The following is a 21,269-nucleotide window of genomic DNA, read 5'->3' on the forward strand; positions in this document are numbered from 1 at the left end:
GCTCCCTGCTGAGCAGAGTCTGATGTGGGGCTCGATCCCAGGACACTGAGATCATGACCTGAGCCAAAATCAAGAGTTGGCCACCCGACCAGCCAAGCCACCCAGATACCCCTATAGTACTTCAGAATATTTTTTTAAATAAATGTGCAAAAACCACTCTGATCTAACTGTCTACCCCTGGGAAGTGACCCTACAGAAATAAAATCACTGGCGTGGAAGGATATATGTACTAAGATATTTACTATAGTTGTATCATAAGAATTATTTTGACCAGTAGTGAGATTCTGTAACCATTTTGGCCACATGTCTTTGCACAGCTGTATCCAAAACAAGAGAGAACATATTTTCCTATGTCGTATTCTTTTTTTGTTTTTTTGAAATAAATTTCACATAACATAAAACAACCGTTTTAAAGTATAATCCACGTATACCCCTAACCGTTTTAAAGTGAACAGTTTGTATAAACTTACAGCTTTCTGAAAAGAAAAGCAAATATCTTTCCTCAAGAATCCCCGTGAAGGGGCGCCTGGGTGGCTCAGTGGGTTAAAGCCTCTGCCTTCGGCTCAGGTCATGGTCTCAGGGTCCTGGGATCAAGCCCCGCGTCAGGCTCTCTGCTTGGCGGGGAGCCTGCTTCCTCCTCTCTCTCTCTCTCTGCCTACTTGTGATCTCTCTCTCTCTGTCAAATAAATAAATAAAATCTTTAAAAAAAAAAAAAAAAGAATCGCCGTGAAACAGTTTCTTTTCTAGGCTTGGATTGGGTGGATTTATACATTAATTTGGTTCAGAAACTCAGGCCCAAGCTAATAGCAGCTTTTGAAAATGTGCTTTGTGGAGCTCTGGGGTCACGAAGGTCAAAACTGTTTTCCTAATAGTGGGTTATGAATTTGCCCTTTTCATGTTCAACATTTGTACTAAGTGGTACAGAAACAATGGGGGGGGGGCACCTGGGTGGCTCAGAGGGTTAAGCCTCTGCCTTCGGCTCAGGTCATGATCTCAGGTCCTGGGATCAAGTCCCGCATCAGGCTCTGCTCAGCTGGGAGCCTGCTTTCCTCTCTCTCTGCCTGCCTCTCTGCCTACTTGTGATCTCAGTCTGTCAAACGAATAAACAAAATTAAAACAAACAAACAAACAAAAACAGTGGTGGGTACAACTGCCAGTGCCTTAGTACAAATCAGGGCAGTGGTCCCAAACTATACTAGTAATCATCATATTTTTCAGTGCCACACACAGTGAAACAAACAAAAAGCACTAGTTTCAGGGGCGCCTGGGTGGCTCAGTGGGTTAAAGCCTCTGCCTTCGGCTCAGGTCATGATCCCAGGGTCCTGGGATCGAGCCCCGAATCGGGCTCTCTGCTCAGCGGGGAGCCTGCTTCCTCCTCTCTCTCTGCCTGCCTCTCTGCCTACTTGTGATCTCTTATCTGTCAAATGAATAAAAAAAAAAAAAAACTTAAAAAAAAAAGCACTAGTTTCACTGAAGAATGTCTTGATAAGTAGTAAAAATTACTAATTTTGCTGAGTGTTGACCTTTGAGTACTTTCATTGTCATACTCTGCATGACATAGGAAGCCCACAAATAGGCACTTTGGCCAGAAAACCAGAGGACCATGATTAACTCAAGGAAAGGCCTTTGGGCAGTTGAGTTGCAAGCTGACCTAACCATTTTTTTTCATGGAATATCATTTTTCCTTGAAAGAATTATTCAGAGACAAACTATTCAGATTCGTATACTTGACAGTCATTTTCTCAAAAATGAACAAATTGTCCCTCTTACTTTATAGAAAACAGCTGTAACAGTATTTGTTGCCAGTGACAAAATTCAGACTTTCAAGTCAAAATTTTGGAAAATTTCTGTCCAACACCTAAAGCTAAAGAACTTTTCTTTTGAGATCTCTGGTGATGTGAAAGAATGTGATTTTTTTTATACTGTATAATGAAATATGGCAACATTTGAAAGATCTGCATAACTCAGTGAACTGACAGTTTCCAAATGACTGATGCATAATGTTTCAAAAAATCAAGCCAGACAATAGATTTGCAAAAATCTAAATACTAATTTTTTTTGGAAGATAGTTATTTTCTTTAAAAGCATACAATGCCATTGTATTCTCATGAGAGAGTGAACGAAGGCAATTTAGTGTCTTAGTATTATAAAGATTATTTGACTCTGATAATCCCCTGTAAGGACCTTGGGAATCCTCTAGTGTCCATGGTCCGCTCTTCAAGAACTGCTGCTCTAGAGAAAATCATACATGTGCCAAGACAAAAACTATAAGGTTGTTCATTGTAGCATTGTTTGGAATAATGAACAACAACTTTATCCACACATAGGGGTAATGGATACATGAAATATTCTGTGCCTCTAATGTTATACAACAGTTAGATGTAAGTCAACACAGAGAGGTGTCAAGAGCAATGTCCAGTAAATAAGGCAAGGTTGAAAATATATGTGTGTGATATTATTTATAAAATACTTAAAAACATACAAACCAAACAGTGTGTTTTTTGCAGGTTAAGTACAAATAACTGTAGAAGAATTTTAAAAGAATGTGCTGGAAAGATATATACCATGGTAGTGATTACCTCTGAGGATATGAGATTGCATACTGGTTTTATCTGTAATGTTTTATTTCTTCACAAAATAAAAACTAGGATAAAATATGACAGAGTATTAACAATTATTGTACTAGTATGAGATTTTAGAAATTAGGTATTTTTGTGCACTTCTCTGCATTTTCAAATAGTTTACAAAAATCAAACATGACTAAAATATAAGTCACTAATTTTTACTGTCTTTATTAAGCTTACATTATTGACAGGAACACAGATTAAAATAAATTTATGAAAAAAAGGGACAGTCTCTTAAATTTGAACAATTATTAACTGTGAAGTATATCATCTTTTAATTAATAAGTGACAGAAAACTTAGCAATACCCTGTGTGGAGAGACTTTGGTGCAGTATAGTCTTAAATGTTTCTGGTGGAGACCATTCTTTTTTTAAAGCAATCTTTAAGTGATTTTAAGGGCCATCATAGGGTTTATCCTCTTTGATTTGTTCATCTAACCAGTAATAATTGTTATATTAACTACTTGTTATGCAACTATTAAATAAGTGTAAAGACCAAGTAGCACTATGGAAAAATGTGAAAAATATGAAGTATCTTAAGTTTAAAGGGGAATAGAAAATTATCAGTCTATTGTAATTATAATTATTTAAATTAAGGGATCATGTTAAATTATTTTAACATGTTGGGGTTATGAGACTTTTCCTCCTTCAGTACTTCAGAATTTTTCGATACTATTTTATTTTGAATACTTTAATTTATTTATTTTTTGATGTATGTGATGATTGGGCTTTCTTAAAATGCTACCTTGGAACTTGTATCCTCCAGATCTCAGCCACTCTCCTAATTCTTTAAATCTTAGGCAGAAATTAAACGTCTTCAAGAAGCCAATAAGGCAGCTCGGAAGGAAAGACAACTGATTCTGAAACAGCAGGAGGAGATAGAAAGGATCCGACAGACCACCATAAAGTTACAGGAGAAGTTAAAGTCGGCAGGAGAGAATAAATTGGTAAATTACACAAAATTACTATTCGTTTTCTGCCTCATGTTGCTTGCTGATGCCTAATTCTGCCTCACTTTTCTCATCTGATGGATATGTTCATCCCAGGACTGTGATAGTTGATAGGTGAACTAGAATAAAGTTCTATGTATGTGCCTTTATGTATAGTGAGAGTTTTTATTTTTTTTTCCCACAGAATATTCAGGTTTTGAAAGGGACACATGGTTCATATAATAGCTGAAAAAATGTTTTCCATTTATAAACTCATTTGGGACAGAGAGCCTTGTTCTTGCTTGTCAATCCAGATATATTCCTGATAATTAATGAGAAAGACTGTTTTTGCTTTTAGTATTTAATTTTAGCTATACAGTATTAATATGATATAAGAGTCAAAGGAGGTATTCAGATAAAAGCAAAATTTGGATCTATTCTGAGATACTGTAAAGTGTCAGTGTAGTGTTAGAATCCACACTGGATAGTTGTATAGTTAAATAAATCTTGGCATTTTCTGCCTTGATTTTTAAAATACAACTTAAATTTTGAAACAATCTCAAATTTATAGAAAATTTCCAACACTGTACAAAGAACTCTATCTTCCTGAGTTGAGAGTGTGACAGTTCTCCAGTTATCACAATAATGTGCTTTTATCAGAAGGTAAGTTCACAATCACATATTGCATTTAGTTCTCATATCTCTCTAGTCTCCTTCAGTCTGGAAAAGTTACTTGACTCTCATGATCTTGATACTTTGGAAGATTACATGCCAGTTATTTTGTAGAATGTTTGTCAACTTGGATTTGTCTGATATTTCCTCATCATTAAGTTCAGATTGTGCATTTTAGCTGGAGTATCACGGACATGATACTATATTCTCACTGCATTCAATCAGGTGGTGCCCTATTTTGATTTATCCCATTACTGATGATGTTGATTAAGGTGGTGACTGTCAGACTTCACTATAAAGTTACTTTCTTTCCCTTTGTAAATAATAATTACTTTGCATGAGTTATTTTGGGACTACATATGTAAGTTTCTATTCTTCATTAAACTTATTCTTTTATTTATGTTAGTATGGACTTATATATTCCTGTTTTATTTAGTGTTAAATCTGTTACTATCATTTTTTTGGTGCTCGCTTTGTCCCAAGTCAGACCATTAGGAGCCTTTTCAAGTTTTTGTGTGCTTTTGACATGTCTCCGTCAGTCTTTGAGGCATTTCCATGTTTTCTGCAAAAAGACATCTCAGGGTCATCTCGTACCTTCCCTGCCCCAGACTTGGAATCAGCTGATCTCTAAGGAGGAGAGTTATTCAGAAACCAAGATCAGGTGCTAAGCATGCTCATTACTCTTAGGGTTTTGGTCCTCCTAAGAGCAACAAATGTAGACAATATATATGTTTATGTAGATGTAATAAAAAATTCATTTTGCATGTATGTTTATTTCATATACATACAGTATGTAATATTATGAGTTCATACCCATCCTTCCAGTTCCAGTCCAGCACCATAAGTTCCATTCTAGTTTTCTCTCCTTTTTTTTATTAAGTTCAATTAGCAAACATATAGTACATCATTAGTTTTTTATGTAGTGTTCAGTGATTCGCTAGTTGTGTATAATACCCAGTGCTCATCAGATCATGTGCCCTCCTTAATACCTGTTACCCAGTTACCCCATCCCCTTACCCCCTCGTTTTCTCTTTTTTGAAACTTCCATCTCTGATAGACAACTGGTTAACATCTCCCTTAATATAAATAATGATTTGATCATTCTTCTGTGTAACCCATCTCCCATAACCACTGCCACCCCTTTCCTCATGTGGATATCCTCACCGCCCCTGGTTTCTGATTCCCAAATCAAGCTATTCCGCCATCTCCTTTCCCTTTTTCGGTACTCTCCTTACCCTTTCTGTACTCTCTGGGAATGCCACCTCACTCTGTTTGGACTTGTGACATGCCATGTAGAACCACTCCCCTGCGGACATCCTCATTGTTCCCCTTGAATAATAACCCTCCTGTACTAGATGCCCTCTTCATCTCACTTCATTGGGAACACACCACTTTTGGTCCCCTTGTCCACCTCTGCCTTTGCATAGACCTCCCCTCCCTTGCTCTGTTCCATCTAATGCCTTTAGGATTGAATCATTTAGGAGGCAGAAAGGGAAGGAGAAGACCTCTGCTATGTGTATTGTTCACAAAATAAAAATGGTCATGATTGTCCCTACTCATCTTCCTGAAAAGTTATGAGACTAAATGACTATTTGTGGGAAAGACAAGCATTAATGTTAAGCAGTAACATTAAGCATTTAATGTTATTTTTTGCTCATGAGAAACAATATGGCAATTAAACCAATAGTTCTGAATGTTTTCATTCAACCTTTTAACTTGAGAAAATACTGTTTCCCCCATTAGAATCGGAAAGAAAAAAGATCCATCCCTCAGTATTATTTAAATAAGTTTATGTGTTCCCTTCATTCTTGTATCTGTGTGTGTGTGTGTGTGTGTGTGTGTGTGTGTGTGTATGGTGTTTATATTCCTTTTGAGTGGTTCAATTTAAAAGAAATTAGGATAGTCAAATACTAGATTGCTAGTAGCAGAAGATTTTTTTATTTTTTTCAGTCTTTTAAACAAATTATACTTTGAGGGGGCACCTGGGTGGCTCAGTCAGTTAAGTGTCTGCCTTTGGCTCGGGTGGTGATCCTGGCATCCTGGGATCAAGCCCTGAGTCAGGCTCCCTGCTCAGCAGGGAGTCTGCTTCTCCCGCTCCCTTTGCTCCCCCCACCCTGCTTGTGTTCTCGCTCTCTCAAATAAATAAATAAAATAAAAAAAGAAATGATAACTTTGTGATTATATATAAATATATGTAATATATATTTAACAAAATCTGTATTTTAGCCATTTTTAAATGTGTGATATAACTTTATCTTTTAAGTAATTCCTTAATTGCAGCTATTTTACAAATATGGTCTTGAGGATAAACTTAATTTTGAAACAACAATGTTTAAAGTTATTTTGAGATCTTAAATTCCAGTAAAATTATAAAATTTTACCCTCTTTTATTTGCAGGACTCTCATAGTGATGATGATACAAAGGATAATAAGGCAACCAGTCCTGGCCCAACTGACTTGGAGACCCGTAGTCCTTCCCCCATTTCAATTTCCAGCAGTGAAACTAGCAGCATTATGCAGAAATTGAAAAAAATGAGAAGCCGCATGGATGAAAAGTAATTTTTTTAAATAAATATCTCCTGTTCATGTTGAATATTGTAGCAACAAATATTTTTAATGTACTTAATTAGATTAGACTGATACAATGTAATATTTTATGAATTCAGTAGCATTTTAACAGAATTGTTAAATCAACCTGGAAGTCAGTTAACTATAGATCTTATTATAAAACAAATTTTCTTGTCTTTAATACAGTCAGGTTTCTTACTTTAAAAACCAACATAGTAATGGCACATATACCCAAGACAATGTTCCCATCTTTCTTTTATTAAAAGCTAAAGTAAGTGTGAAATTGATACCGTCTCTGAAATCTGAGAATATGTCTACTGACTTGGGGAAACAGTTAGTGGTATATCCTGAGATATCATCTTGTGGCTCTCTGACCACTCTCAATCTTAGGTGAAATAGAAGTTTTAATCTATAAGTAGGTGTGGATTGCTCATTTGAAACCAGAAAAACTGAAATTCTCCTAGGATGTTAAATGATTTGGTGGCTGACCATTCTTCTAAAACATTTCTAAGTATTATTATTTTAGAGGCTCCTTTAAAGAAAGCTACTTCTACTTAAATGTAGCTCAGTTTTATGTCAATGTTGACCATATAAAGTTACGTTTATGGGAGAGTATACATTTTATTGAATACGCTTGTGAAGTATCTGCTCGTGAACCCTATCCTTGACTTTATAACCATTACCTTCTTTAAATATGAAAGACCCATTAAAAAAATGGGGGGGTGAGGGTATGTGCTGTGGTGAGTGCTGTGAAATGTGTAAGCCTGATGAGTCACAAACCTATACCCCTGGGGCAAATAATACATTATATGTTAATGAAAAAATTTTTTAAATTAAAAAAAATTTTTTGAAGATTTTACTTATTTATTTGACAGAAAGAGACACAGCAAGAGAGGGAAAACTAGCAGGGGAGTGGGAGTAGGAGAAAGCAGGTTTTCTGCTGAACGGGGAGCTGGATGCGGGGCTTGATCCCAGGACCCTGGGATCATGACCTGAGCCGAAGGCAGACGCTTAATGACTGAGCCACCCAGGCGCTCCTAGAAAACCATTAAAATTTTTTGTTGACTGCTATTTTATTTTGTTAACAGTTTGAACCCCAGTTGTAGTGTGATATCCTTTGTCACACATTACCATATTTAATAATGCTCTATATTTATGTGACATTAACTTACGGTTTAATTAGTTTCTGAGCAGTCAAGCAGTTGTAAATCAGGCCTTACTTACTGTAGGTACAGTGTTATACATTGGCCCTTCATTGCTTAGTTAAATTGCATTTCATGACTTTAAAATACCTAAATTGGTTATGAAAATAAGTTTTAAAGAATAAATACAAATTTTTAAAATAAATACAAGGGGGTAAAACCAAATATTTATAAACATGTAAATATTCCTTTTGGGTGATTTCATGGGATAAACTAAATAAGGCTTTTTCATATAGGAGTTTATTGAAATGTAGACTAAAGATGCTTTCTTCCTTTCCTGATAAAATTTCCCCATAGTCTGTATAGGCACACTGTTTTGCTTCATGGATGTTTGAATTCAGAATAATCTCTTGTGATTTTTTATAACTGACTTGACATTTTATATATGCCTCCAAATGTCTTTGAATGGTAAATATTGGAGGAAAGACCACTTCAAGGGTAATTTCTTTGTTGATCCCTTGCTCATCAAGTAAGGTCTTCATTGCTGGTCTTTATGAATAATATCCTGGTAATTTTAATCACATTTGTAGAAGAAACTGCCAATCCTAAATCTGTTTATGAGATTAGTCAGTTTACGTGGTGCTTATTTCAGATTTGGTTAAAGCTTTAAAAATTCTAAATAACAAATTGACTTACATGTATTGATTTTGTTCCAACTTTTATTAATTATTTTCTCAGAATCTGAAATATTTTTTTTTAAAGATTTTATTTATTTATTTGACAGAGAGAAATCACAAGTAGGCAGAGAGGCAGGCAGAGAGAGAGGAGGAAGCAGGCTCCCTGCTGAGCAGAAAGCCCGATGTGGGGCTTGAACCCAGGACCTGGGATCATGACCTGAGCCGAAGGCAGCGGCTTAACCCATTGAGCCACCCAGGCGCCCCATCAGAATCTGAAATATTAAACACATGGGATTTTTGTATTATTGTTCTACCTTCCTTTGTCAGCTACTACAGGAACCATTTAAGCAATTTATCAAAGAAATGGGCTTTGAAGTATTCAGTGACTTGATTTGTTGTTTGAAGCAATGCAGTTGTGTCTGTGGGTTGGGATGGGGTGGGGACAGCAGTGGCAAAGGAATTATTTTTAATGTTTTATGATGGTGCTGAAATTTGAGGATAAACTGGAGTATTTTTCAAAATTAGCGATGCACTATAAATTTAGAGTATTGTTACGTGATACTTTTTAATGTCTAGAACAAAACATTGTGAAAACTGGTTTTTAAATACCATTCAGGTCACCAAAACTTCACAATTAGATTTCCTTCAATTATATTGGAATGTCAGTAAATAAATGTCTGTAAACAGAGTTAATTTTATAGTCATTTGCTACAGTAGATACCTAAAAACAAAATCATTTGAACCTTTGATAGTAGACACTATTATTTGTTGTGCAGATTTGCAAAAGCAGTCTTCCAAGAGATTACTATTTTATTGATAGAAAACACCTGTCAGAAAGCAGTCCTCCCTCAGGAAGGTTAGCTAACTTTGGGGAAGAACTTTTTCATTATATGTTATTGCTTATTGTTAACCCTCTGAACTCTAATTCTGTGACAAATATTTTTCTGAAACTATCAAACTTTTCTTGGCTACAGTGAAAGATTTCCTTTTTTAATGTTTCATTGAGACAGCGATGCCTTTGTTAAGTTTGTATTTCTGATCTGTGGCTTTTCCTGACCTTTTTATTGGTCTGACATCTATAAATTCCTTTTCTCACTGTAGTGAAAAGCAAAAGAAATTGAAGTTGTGGGGCGCCTGTGGTACGCTCAGTCATTAGGCATCTGCCCTCGGCTCAGGTTGTGATCCGGGGGTCCTGGGATCAAGCCCCGCATCAGGCTCCCTGCTTAGTGGGAAGCCCGCTTCTCCCTCTCCCATTCCCCTGCTTGTGGTCCCTCTCTCGCTGTGTCTCTGTCAAATAAATAAATAAAATCTTTAAAAGAAAAGAAGTTTAAGTTGTGAAAAAGATTAGTCATAATGAATATATATTTGCAAAAGCCATAGACTGAATAGCCCTATCTTTTTGGTACTGTTGATAAATGAAATCTGAATTTTATTTGTTATGGTGAGGGGCATTATTTATAATATAAGTGCATTTTTTATAATCCTGAAACATGTATTCATGAAGAAAACACTGTGCAATTGACTTTTTCTGTTAATTTGCCAGTTCTGTTTCAAGAAAATATTGTACTGGGCAAATGAAACACAGAAAGGGTGGAGTTATCTTCAAGGGTTAAAATAGGACACAGTGCATTTTCTCTTTTATTGAATAGCAGCTGTTCTTCCATATTATTAAATATATACTTATTCTTAGCAATTATTTACTGGGAAATGTGTGAGTATATTAGGTTCTGAGAGATACGAAGGTGAATCAAACATAAACCTCGCTCTTAAAAAGCTTATGCTCTAGGTGGAAAAAAGAGAAAATATCAATCCTGTAGAGAAGTATATATAAGTTAATTGCTAAGGAAGTTCAGAAGAGGAAGAAATTTTTACTGAAAAGAATATTTCAAGTCGGTTTTCGATGGATGAGTGTTCTGAGTTAGATATACTTTTGAATTAGTAAGTACTTTATAGCATAAGAAGAAACAAACAAACAAAAAAATCCCACACACATAAGATATATTTTGGTTTGATCATTGCAGACCAAGTTAGCATGGAAAAATGAAGTCACAAAACTTCTCACACTTTCATTTTAAATATTTAAGTATTTTATTTACTTAAAATTTAAATATTTAAAAATATTCCCAGTTAGCTTAGAAACCACTAAATGAGCAGATTAATTTATTTGGTTTTAAATAATCATAAAGTTAAACAGATATTATATGACATAGCTCTGTCTAACAATATTTGTGGTATTGTCTGGTCAGTATTAAAATCTTCATTAATTTGGGACGCCTGGGTGGCTCAGTTGGTTGGACGATTGCCTTCGGCTCAGGTCATGATCCTGGAGTCCCAGGATTGAGTCCTGCATCGGGCTCCTAGTTCCATGGGGAGTCTGCTTCTCTCTCTGACCTTCTCCTCACTCATGCTCTCTCTCACTGTCTCTCTCTCAAATAAATAAATAAAATCTTTAAAAAAAAATAAGTAAAAATAAAATCTTCATTAATTTGAGTTTAAAAAGTTAAGGATTTGCAGAGGAACACTTTTGATGTTCCACTAAAGAAGACATTTTCGTTAGAATTTTAAAAAATGTAGGGGCGCCTGGGTGGCTCAGTCGGTTAAGCCTCTGCCTTCGGCTTAGGTCGTGATCTCAGGGTCCTGGGATCGACCCCTGCATTGGACTCTCTGCTCAGCAGGGAGCCTGCTTCTCCCTCTCTCTGCCTGCCTCTCTGCCTACTTGTGATCTCTCTCTCTCTGTCAAATAAATAAATTTTTTTAAAAAATGTACTAAATACTGTTGCCTTAAATTAAAATTTGCCTGGTTTTTTGGGGGGGGGTTTGTTTTGTTTTGTTTTAGTAGGCTCCATGCCTAGTATGGAGCCCAAAATGGGGCTTGAACTGGTGACCCTGAGCTCAAGACCTAGTGGAGATCAAGAGTTGGATGCTTAATGACTGAGCCATCCAGGCACTCCTGCCTTAAATTAGAACTATAATTTCTTAGAAGGTTCTAGTCTAAGGGTGGTAGCTGAATAAATCCTAATAACCTGATAATGATTTTTATTTTCTTTAGTTCCTAGGTTAGGATTTTGTTTAAATATATTCAAATTATTATGTATTTTAAGTATAAGCAAATTATTAGACAATTTTAAGTAATAGAATAAATTTTGTTTCGGAAAAATTGCAAGACTACATCTTCTTTTTAAAAGATTTATTTATTTTTTACAGAGTGCCTGCATGTGTGTGCAGACATGCAAGTAGAGGGAGGGGCAGAGGGAGAGAATCTCAAGAAGACTCCCTCCTGAGCGTGGAGCCCAAAATGGGTCTCAATCTCATGTCCCTGAGATAAAACTATGTTTCGTTTTTATTTATCATAATAATAGATTTAATTTTGGGTCCAGAAAGAATTTTAAAATGATTTAAAGTGTTAGGTTTTTCTTTTGTTTAATGTCTTTCAGAGGCAAATTATTTTACACCTCAAAATTTCATTTAAAATTTACATCATAATTTTGCTCCTTCAAATGATAGCATGGTTTTTATAATAATGTTGGAACACAATCTACAATTATACTAACTCAATGGAAAAAAAAAGTTCTCATTTATGTCACATGGTCTAGCAGTGTTTTGAAGAACTTAAAAAAAGCGTGAGGAGCTACTTGAATGGAGAAAGAAAGCATTATAAACTGTTGGACCTAAAAGAGCTTTTAGAGAAGTCATCTAGTGTAGTCCCTTGGTTTCACAGGAAGAAATTGAGGCCATGGAGATAAGTAACTTGTTCCAGGTCATACACACAACCAGAACTAGGGTTCTGCTCTCTGGACATCAGCCAGCCAAAGTTGAAGTTGAGTTAAGTTAGCATATTGGCTTTCAACCTCATAGTTGTTTGTTTGTTTTTTTAATTAACATATAACATTATTGTTTCAGGGGTACAAGACTGTTATAAACTCATAGTTTTGTTTTTTTTTTAAACTACAGTGATGACTTAATAGGATCTGTTCAAATTGGAAAAGTGTTGAGTAACTGATTACTGGGCTTGAATAGTTGCACAGCTCAAGTTTAGAGTATGAAAGTGTGACTTTAAAAGAGAACCAGGGTTGGCTGGGTGGCTCTGTCAGTTAAGCATCTGACTCTTGGTTTTGGCTCACGTCATGCTCTCAGGATGGTGAGATTGAGCCCTGCATTGGACCCTGTGCTCAGCAGAGTCTGCTTGTCCCTCTCCCTGTGCTCCTCCCCCTGCGTACACATGCTCTCACTCTCTCTTTCTCTTTTATAAATTTTTTAAAAAGAAAACTAATTACTCATGAATTTCTTAAGATTAAACATTGTAAGAACACAGTGATTTACATACTTGATTAAATCTATTATGTCTACTCCTACCCCAGTCCAGTGTTCTGTTACCATTAGAAGAAACACTGTTAGTAGTGTTTTCTGTTAGTAGGCATTTATTTCTCTATCATTCACCAATTTTATTTCTGCACCATCTTGAAGGATTGTTAACTCCAGTGTGAAGTACTGCTGCTTTTATTTCAACTTTATTTTATTTAGCTTTTAAAGGACACTATTTCTAGAATATATATAAATAAGGAAGGTGTGTTTCTGGAAAGAAGTTTTAAGTTGAACTTTTCTCACACTATTTCTTAACCTATTTTCTTTCCTTTTTCTGTTAGCTATTTTTTTTGTTGTTCGTTTCTAACTTAGCTTTTGAATATGCTTAATCCTTACAAATGAAAAATAAATGGTCAGTACTTGTTCTGGTAGAGAAAATTATTAGTCTCTATATTGGGCTGGATAAATTTAAATTGTAAATTTTTTTACAGTTTATTTCACATGTTCCAATACTATTCTACTTTTTGTACTAGGTCATGCATGCATTTAGCAGTTCTATACTTAAGAGGGTGGGTGATATTTGAATATTATGAATAGATTTTTTGGACCTTTTGCCAAGTACCTTTGTCTTTGTGTAGTATTTTGATAATTAGCATCAAAATAAGTTTGTTATACATTCATAAAGAATGGCAAGGAAGATTGCAGTGTCTTACTAAAATTTGGCAAAACTGTTTTTCCTTGAACTTCAGTGCAGAAAATCAAGGCAATCCAAATATGAATGTGTATGTATGTGTGAGTGTGTGTATATAAGTAAATGAAGGGGAGGTGAAATATTCAGTTGTATATGAGGAAACAGACGTTGAAGTAGTCTGTGTATCTAAAGATACATGTTTAGGCAAGATTGTATAAACTTTTAAAAATCCAAATGAATAGATGGATTTATACCTAGATTTTCTCACTTCTTTGACATAGTGATATTCCTTGCCCTTCCAAGGCAAAAAATGTTGCCTTGATCTACAGGTTATTGTTGTGTGCATGTGAACAGGAGCGTGCTCTGTCAAAGAGAACTAACCTTTCAAACTATTAGTAGACTTATTTATCCTCTCAAATATATATACTTATATTTATATATATATATAAATGATTGATTTACTATTTAAGAAGAAGAGAATTTTCTACTTATAACTTTTAGCATGTGAAATTTTCTTCTTTTAACCTTATGCTTGAGCTATCCATAGCATGATTTTTTTTTTTAACCAGGAGTGTTTATTATGACTAGCTTAGTTTATTCTTAATTATGCATTCTAATATTTTATAGACTGGATATTGTATTTCAATCTTATTAAAGTGGGCCTTTGTAAATATAAAGCAAGATACCTTTGGTAGGTCCTATGGGCAGTAAATTTCATGCTGTAGAGGTGAACAAGGTGTTTTTAACTCTAAATTTATTTTCTAAATTATTATTTTCAAGCTAGATCATGATGGTAAAGGCTAGGTAAAGCAAACATAGTGCTTTTTATTTAACTTCAGACTTAAAATATATGACCAGGTATGGATATAGAAATCATTTGCTCAGGATGATCTACATGTATAGAATTGCGGATGTACTAGGTTCACAGCCGTAATTGTTGTAGTCTATGTTAAAGCTTATGGGAAAGCTTATTTAGCTCCATATTGTACTTCTCATAACTTTACTCACATACAAGCAAATCTGCCTGAAACTATAGATGATGGTTAAGCAACATCTGAGAAGAAAGGCATGTTTATTCAGAAATCGTCGGTAAGATCTATAGTCATACATGTTTTATATGTCACATAGAGCATAACACTCGCTTTAACTGAGTAGCGTATAATATTATTCAGGAAGTGTATTAAAAGTTCTCCACTCAGCCCTTTTGCTTTCCCTTTCTCATTCTTTCTGCCTCTTGATCTCTTGGTTTTAAAATCTTCCTCCTTATTTTGTAGACACTGCTCTCCTGTTCACTACTTCTTCTCTGTCTTTACGTCTCACCACTGGGCCTCTCTCAGTGTCTGTTTTCCCAACCTTCATCCCAAATTCCAGCTGTATATCTACAACCAGTTGGTCAGGTAACTTTGCACCTTTTTCAGTGCACTCTTTGATAGAGCATGCCCTGTTCTTTTTGTTTGTTTTGATTGCTTTTCTTCTTTTTTTTTTCTTAACAACCTGGGGCCTCTTGTCAAATGTCCCATAGATTATCTTTGTTTCCACATTAATTTGATATGCTGATTGTTCAAGAAGTGGAATGACAGTTTTTGTGCCTTTTATTAAGTGTTTGTTAGATGTGTGAATGCATTTTTGTTGATTAGCCACCAGCACAGATCTAAGACCAATAATAGGAGCAGCCCACCTTTTAATTATCTTTGGCATCTATAAATGAGGAGAGTTTAGTAGTAGCTTTTTAACTACTTAGATAACTTTTTCCTAAATCAGTAATTTCTCTTAACCCTTTGCAGCTAAGATATATTGGACTATTTAATTTCAGCGATTGGGTTACACTGAGAAATTTGAGGCATTTGTTGCATCCTCTTACCTAAGTAAATAATTAGTTATGTTTATATGCATAAGGCCTCTGACTTGTGGTGCTCAGTGTTCTCTCCACAATTATCACCTCACATTGCATCTATCAGGCAGTGGGAACCAAAAAGTGGTGTAGTGATACCTGAAATAAAACTAGACTGAATTTGAAAGTAAGAGTCAGAAAGGGACATGAACATGTCTTTTTTGTTTGCTTGCTTGTTTGGGGGCTTTGAGATTTGTTTTTCTTATTGTTTTGGTCTTTGTTGTTTTGGGTTTGGATTTGTGTGTTTCTGGTCTGAACCTTCAGAATAAATTCCTTATATCTTCTGTTATGAAAAGAATCACCTATGAGAAGTGAATATGTAAGTTATGTTTTATCAGCCACGGCTGTCCAGATATTCTGAAGATTTTCTTTTCTGAACTTGTCTTTACAAACAGTTACAAGTAAAACATAAATTCTTTTGTTTTCTGAATATGTTGACTCATCATCAAAGCTTCTGTTATTTCAAAGTTTTTGAAAGGAGTAGTATGAATGTCCTGTTTTTACACAGATTGTTCATAAGGCAATGAGTGGTAGAGCTCTCAGAGTGATTTCTGTCCATAGATTTGTTCTCTGACTGTTTTTCATGGTGTGACCATAGGTTTCTGACAAAACGAGAGCAAAAACTAATGCAACGGCGACAACATGCAGAGGAGCTGCTTGAGTGGAAGCGACGTTTGGATGCAGAGGAAGCAGAAATCCGTCAAATGGAAAAACAAGCTTTGGCTGCCTGGGACAAAGAATTAATAAAACCGAAAACTCCTAAGAAAGAACTTGAGGATGAGAGAACAGAACAGAAAGGTAATAAATACTAACTCTGTTCTAACTACAAACCAAAGCCTAAGATAACTGGAAGATTTACTTCATTATGTTTTAAAAGGTGAATGATTAAGTGTGAAGAAGGCGATACAATTGCAAATGCCACCAACATTGCAAATATGAGAACATTGTGAATAACTTTATGCTAATATACTTGAAAACTTAGAAGAAATAGGTATATTCCATGACCAAGTAGGGTTTAACACATTCTAAAAAATCGATCATGTGGTGCAAATTACTTAAACAGATTAAAGGAGAAAAATTACAAGACATCTCGATAGATTTGGAAAAGGACTTGATAAAATCTAAAAAGCATTTGTAATAAAACAAATTTTAGATAAAGTAGCAATGGAAGGGAACTTTGTTTACCTGATCTAGGATATCTATTAACAAAAACGAAAACCAAACCTACAACAAGGTACCATACTTAATGATAAAACATAGAAAACTTTCCCTTTGAATTTGGAAATAAGACAAAGATGCTTTTATTTTTACCTAAGGAGTGAAAGGAGGAAGCAAAACTCATTATTACAGATGTTAAAGCTGTGCATATAGAAAATCCAGCATTTACATGTCAGTTATTAGAATTAACAAGTGAGTTTAGCATGGTTGCTGGATATAAAATTTATAAACAAAATTCAATTACATGTCTATAGAGCAGCACAAATTGGTTAGAAAATCTGATTTTTAAAAGAGATACTATTTATCATAGAAATAAAAAATATGAAGTATTAGGAATAAACTTAAAAATATACAAGATCTTTATGGAGAAAACTTTAGAATTTATTAGGAGACATTAGAGAGGACCAAAATATATAGAAAGCTTTTCCATACTCACAGAGTCAGTGTCATAAAGATGTTAATTCTGCCTGAATTTATTTATAGATTCAAGACAATTTATATCAGAAACTCAGCAAGAGTTCTTCATAAGTTTGACAAGTTCATTTTAAAATTTATATGAAAGAACAAAGGACCAAAAAGCAAAGACACTGCTAATGGAGAACTTATTTTACTATATATCAAAACTTGTAAAATTATATAATTAAAACAGGTTCATTTGCACAGAGATAGACAAATAGACTATGAAACAGCCCAGAAAAAGACCCTTGCATATATGGAAAGTTGGCTTCTGACACAGGTAACTTTACAGAACAGTGATAAAAGAGACTCTCATAAAATTTTGGGGACAGGGAAAAGTGAATTGGATCCCTACATTGACAGTTTAGAAAGACTCAGCTAGGGGACGCCTGGGTGGCTCAGTGGGTTAAAGCTTCTGCCTTCGCCTCACTCATGATCCCAGGGTCCTGGGATCGAGCCTCTCATCAGGCTCTCTGCTCAGCAGGGAGCCTGCTTCCTCCTCTCTCTCTCTCTCTCTGCCTGCCTCTCTGCCTACTTGTGATCTCTGTCAAATAAATAAATAAAATCTTTTTAAAAAAAAAGAAAAGAAAAAGACTCAGCTAAAAGGTTGTTTTTTTTTTAAAGACTTAAATCTAAAAATTAGAATCAAAGAACTTTTTAGAGGACCATGTAAGAGAATATGTGACATCATATATGTCATCAAGGGGAGGGAATATATGACATCATATGTGACCTCATATATGACATCAGATATGCCATATATGACATCATATATGACACAGAATATGTGACATCATATATGACATCAAGGGGAGGGAAAGATTTCTTTAATGTGTTATACAAAGCAAAACCATAAAGAGAAAGATCAATAATTCGACTTCAATAAATTTAGAATTTATGTTCATTAATACACCATAAAAAAAGTAAAACAACAAAATAAAAGAAGATATTTGCAACACATAGGACTGGCAAAGGAGTAGAATAAGAATATGCAAGCAACTGCTATGAATCAAAATAAAATGACAGACACATTTTAAAAAATGGGCAAAAGAGCAGATAATTCACAAATGAGGAAGTCCAAATTATCAATAAACATCTGAACAGATGTTCAACTTTTTTAGTAATTAGGGCATTAAAACCATAAAGAAATACTATTTGATACCTCTGTTCATTTCCTAGGGCTGCTGTAACAAATTACTACAAAATTTGATAGCTTAAAAAATGTTTTATTCTCTCACTTCTGGAGGCCAGAAGTACGACAGCAGGTGTTGGCAGTGCTGTGTACCGTCTGAAGGTTCCAGGAGACAGTTCTTCCTTCTTTGAGCTGCTGATCTCATCATGAGATCCTTCCACTGTTTTTAAAAAGATTTTATTTATCTCAGAGAGAGAGAGATTACACGTACATATAAGCATGTGAGCAGGAGGTGGCGGGGACTACAGAGGGAGAATCCCAAGCAGACTGGGAGCTAAACATAGATCCCCCAAGGGATCATGACCTGAACCTAAATCAAGAGTCAGATGCCCCCCCTGGCCGGCCTCATTATGAGATCCTTAATTATATCTGCAAGGACCTCTTTTCAAAATAAGATTACATTCACAGGTTCCTGGGGGGTGACACAGGAACATATCTTTTTGAGGGCCATCATTCAGCGCTTTCACAATACCCATCAAACTTGTTGGTATGTAGGTAGGACAAGGAACTGCTGATATATTAATTATTAAACCTAGTTTGAAAAACAGGTTGAAAAAAGAGGCATTAAAAATAATTGAGTGCCACATGGGTGGTTCAGTTGGTTGAGCCTCCTGCTCTTGGTTTTGGGTTGGGTCATGATCTCAGGATTGTTAAGATGGAGCCATACATCAGGTTCTGCACCAGCTGTGGAGCCTGCTGAAGAATCTCTGCCCCTCCCCTCTCTCATGCTCATGTTCACTCTCAAAATAAGTAAATAAAAATAAGAAGTAAAAACAATCAGTAAAAGAATAGAAGTGAGGTACACATATCCTACAATTCTGTGGTTCCAATCCCAGGCATGAATCCTAGAGCAGTGTTTCTTAAAGTATGGCCCATGAAAGTCTGGGGAGGTCTCTGAAATCCTTTCAGAGGATCTGGGAGGTTAGTACTCTTTTTATAATAATACTGACATGTTGTTTGCCTTTTTCACTATGTTGCCATTACACCGATGTAGCAAATACAATAGCGAAATTGCTGATGACTTAGCGAGAATCAAGGCAGTGGTGCCAAGCGGTGGTGGTAATCATTGTATTCTTCTCCACTTTGCACTACGGATAACGTGCCAGTTTTACAGAAGGAGGTCCTTAAATAAGCGTTTACAAATACTAATTTTGTTGAATCTCAACCTTTGAGTATATATCTTTGTAATATTTTGTGTGACGAAATAGGAAATACGCATAAAGCACTTGCCTGTGCCGAAGGACAGTGGTTGCCTTGAAGAAAAGCACTTAATGCAGTGATTTGAGTCGCAAGCTGAATTAGCCTTTTTTTTCATGGAGTACCCTTTGTACTTAAATAACTAAAAGCCATGGCTACTTAGGTATTTGGCAAACAATTTCTCAGAAATAAATGAAGTAACTCTGACTCTTCAAGAAAGGAGCACAAGTGACAGTATTTATTGCAAGTGATAAAATTTAAGATTTCAAGTGAAAGTTTAGGATTTTGGAAATGTTTTTTTCCCCATTGTGAACTGGACTGCTTTCCAATACTTAAAAGATGTTCCTGATATGATGGGTGATGATATTAATTAGAATCAACTTCTTGGTGGGGGGAGAAAACCACTCTTCTAATTATTTCACAAACGAGAACATTACAAAAGGTGACTTAAGGAGGCACACAGACATCTGCCCCGCCCTAAACTCAGACCGTCTCCGTGAACTTCTGTATAGTAAGAATACCCTTTTTCATTCCAATTCTGAAGAAAACTGTGTTTAATGATGAAGGAGAGATTTAACTGGTGTTTTACACTTTATATATCCACTATTAATCATATATTTTTTAAAGATTTTATTTATTTATTTGACAGAAAGAGATCACAAGTAGACAGAGAAGCAGGCAGAGAGAGAGAGAGGGAAGCAGGCTCCCTGCTGAGCAGAGAACCCGATGCGGACTCGATCCCAGGACCCTGAGATCATGACCTGAGCCGAAGGCAGCGGCTTAACCCACTGAGCCACCCAGGCGCCCTATTAATCATATTTTTATGTTAAATTAACTTGGTCATGAGAGATGATGTTCCGCATCTTCAGTCTGAACTTCTCGATTAGGTTAATCCATTTGCACATCTGCGCTGCTGCAGCTCCTCGCTGAAACCTGCACAAAACGCAGGGTCTCCCTGGTTGTGGTCACGCTCCAGAAACTGTTTCTCTCCTAGTGGCATGGGCCAGACTGCGGCTGCTGGTATGCTGGCTGGGTTCTCTGAGGCTCCTGGTAAGTGATGCAGGCCTTGGAGACTCAGCATTGCTTCCTCCACCGCAGCCCGCATTGATGGCGTGACCTATCGTGTGCCCGACAGCAGAGCCCACAGCCACGCCAGCTGCAGCGGTTGCCATCTGGGCCATGAGACCTGGCTGCTGGTGTGGAGCAGCAGATGGTGGAGCCGCTGCCAGCGGCTGAGCTGCTGGCGCAGGTCTAGGCACAGCTCCCATCTGAGGTGTCCAGCTGGCCAGAGGAGCCATGTGGGAGATGTGGCTCTGGCTTCCATGCTCATGGTTAGTGGTGGAGCAGCTCGGCGTCTACAAGTCTGAGTTTTGGCCCAGAATCATCTTTTCATATTGTATGATGAAGTGTGTCAACACTGGGAAGATCATGACTCAGTGAAGCAGTGTTTTACAGATGCCCAGTGATGATATAGAAAATCATGCATGAGTCAAAAAATCCATTGAAAGTAGAAAGTTGACCAAAGGATTGTAATATAACAGATCACAAAGTTTATTGATAGGATTTCAGATTCCACGTTCTAACATGTAAGAAAGTACCAAGTGTCAAGTTTCGGTGTAACATCAAAAAAGAATCCCCACAATTATCTGTAAAGACTATTGGAATACTCTTTCCTTTCTAATTACATGTATTCTTTGTGAGGCCAGATTTT

At 36.0% G+C, this 21,269-nt stretch overlaps 1 protein-coding gene and 1 pseudogene across 4 annotated transcripts in view; one reads left to right on the forward strand and one right to left on the reverse strand.

Moving 5' to 3' along the window:
• The window catches only part of LOC111150650 (centrosomal protein 350), a 156,158-nt gene that overhangs the window by 96,239 nt on the left and 38,650 nt on the right, over positions 1-21,269 (forward strand). For all 4 annotated transcript variants that reach the window (XM_022508136.1, XM_022508137.1, XM_022508139.1 and 1 more), the window contains exons 26-28: positions 3,424-3,570; positions 6,622-6,779; positions 16,094-16,293. In XM_022508136.1, coding sequence (XP_022363844.1) covers positions 3,424-3,570; positions 6,622-6,779; positions 16,094-16,293 — 505 coding nt within the window. The remainder of the gene's footprint in view (positions 1-3,423; positions 3,571-6,621; positions 6,780-16,093; positions 16,294-21,269) is intronic.
• Positions 20,380-21,044, reverse strand: LOC111150619 (annotated as a pseudogene).

Source organism: Enhydra lutris, unplaced genomic scaffold (assembly GCF_002288905.1).
Source record: "Enhydra lutris kenyoni isolate GAN:26980312 unplaced genomic scaffold, ASM228890v2 scaffoldscaffold24, whole genome shotgun sequence".
Taxonomy (NCBI): Eukaryota; Metazoa; Chordata; class Mammalia; order Carnivora; family Mustelidae; genus Enhydra; species Enhydra lutris.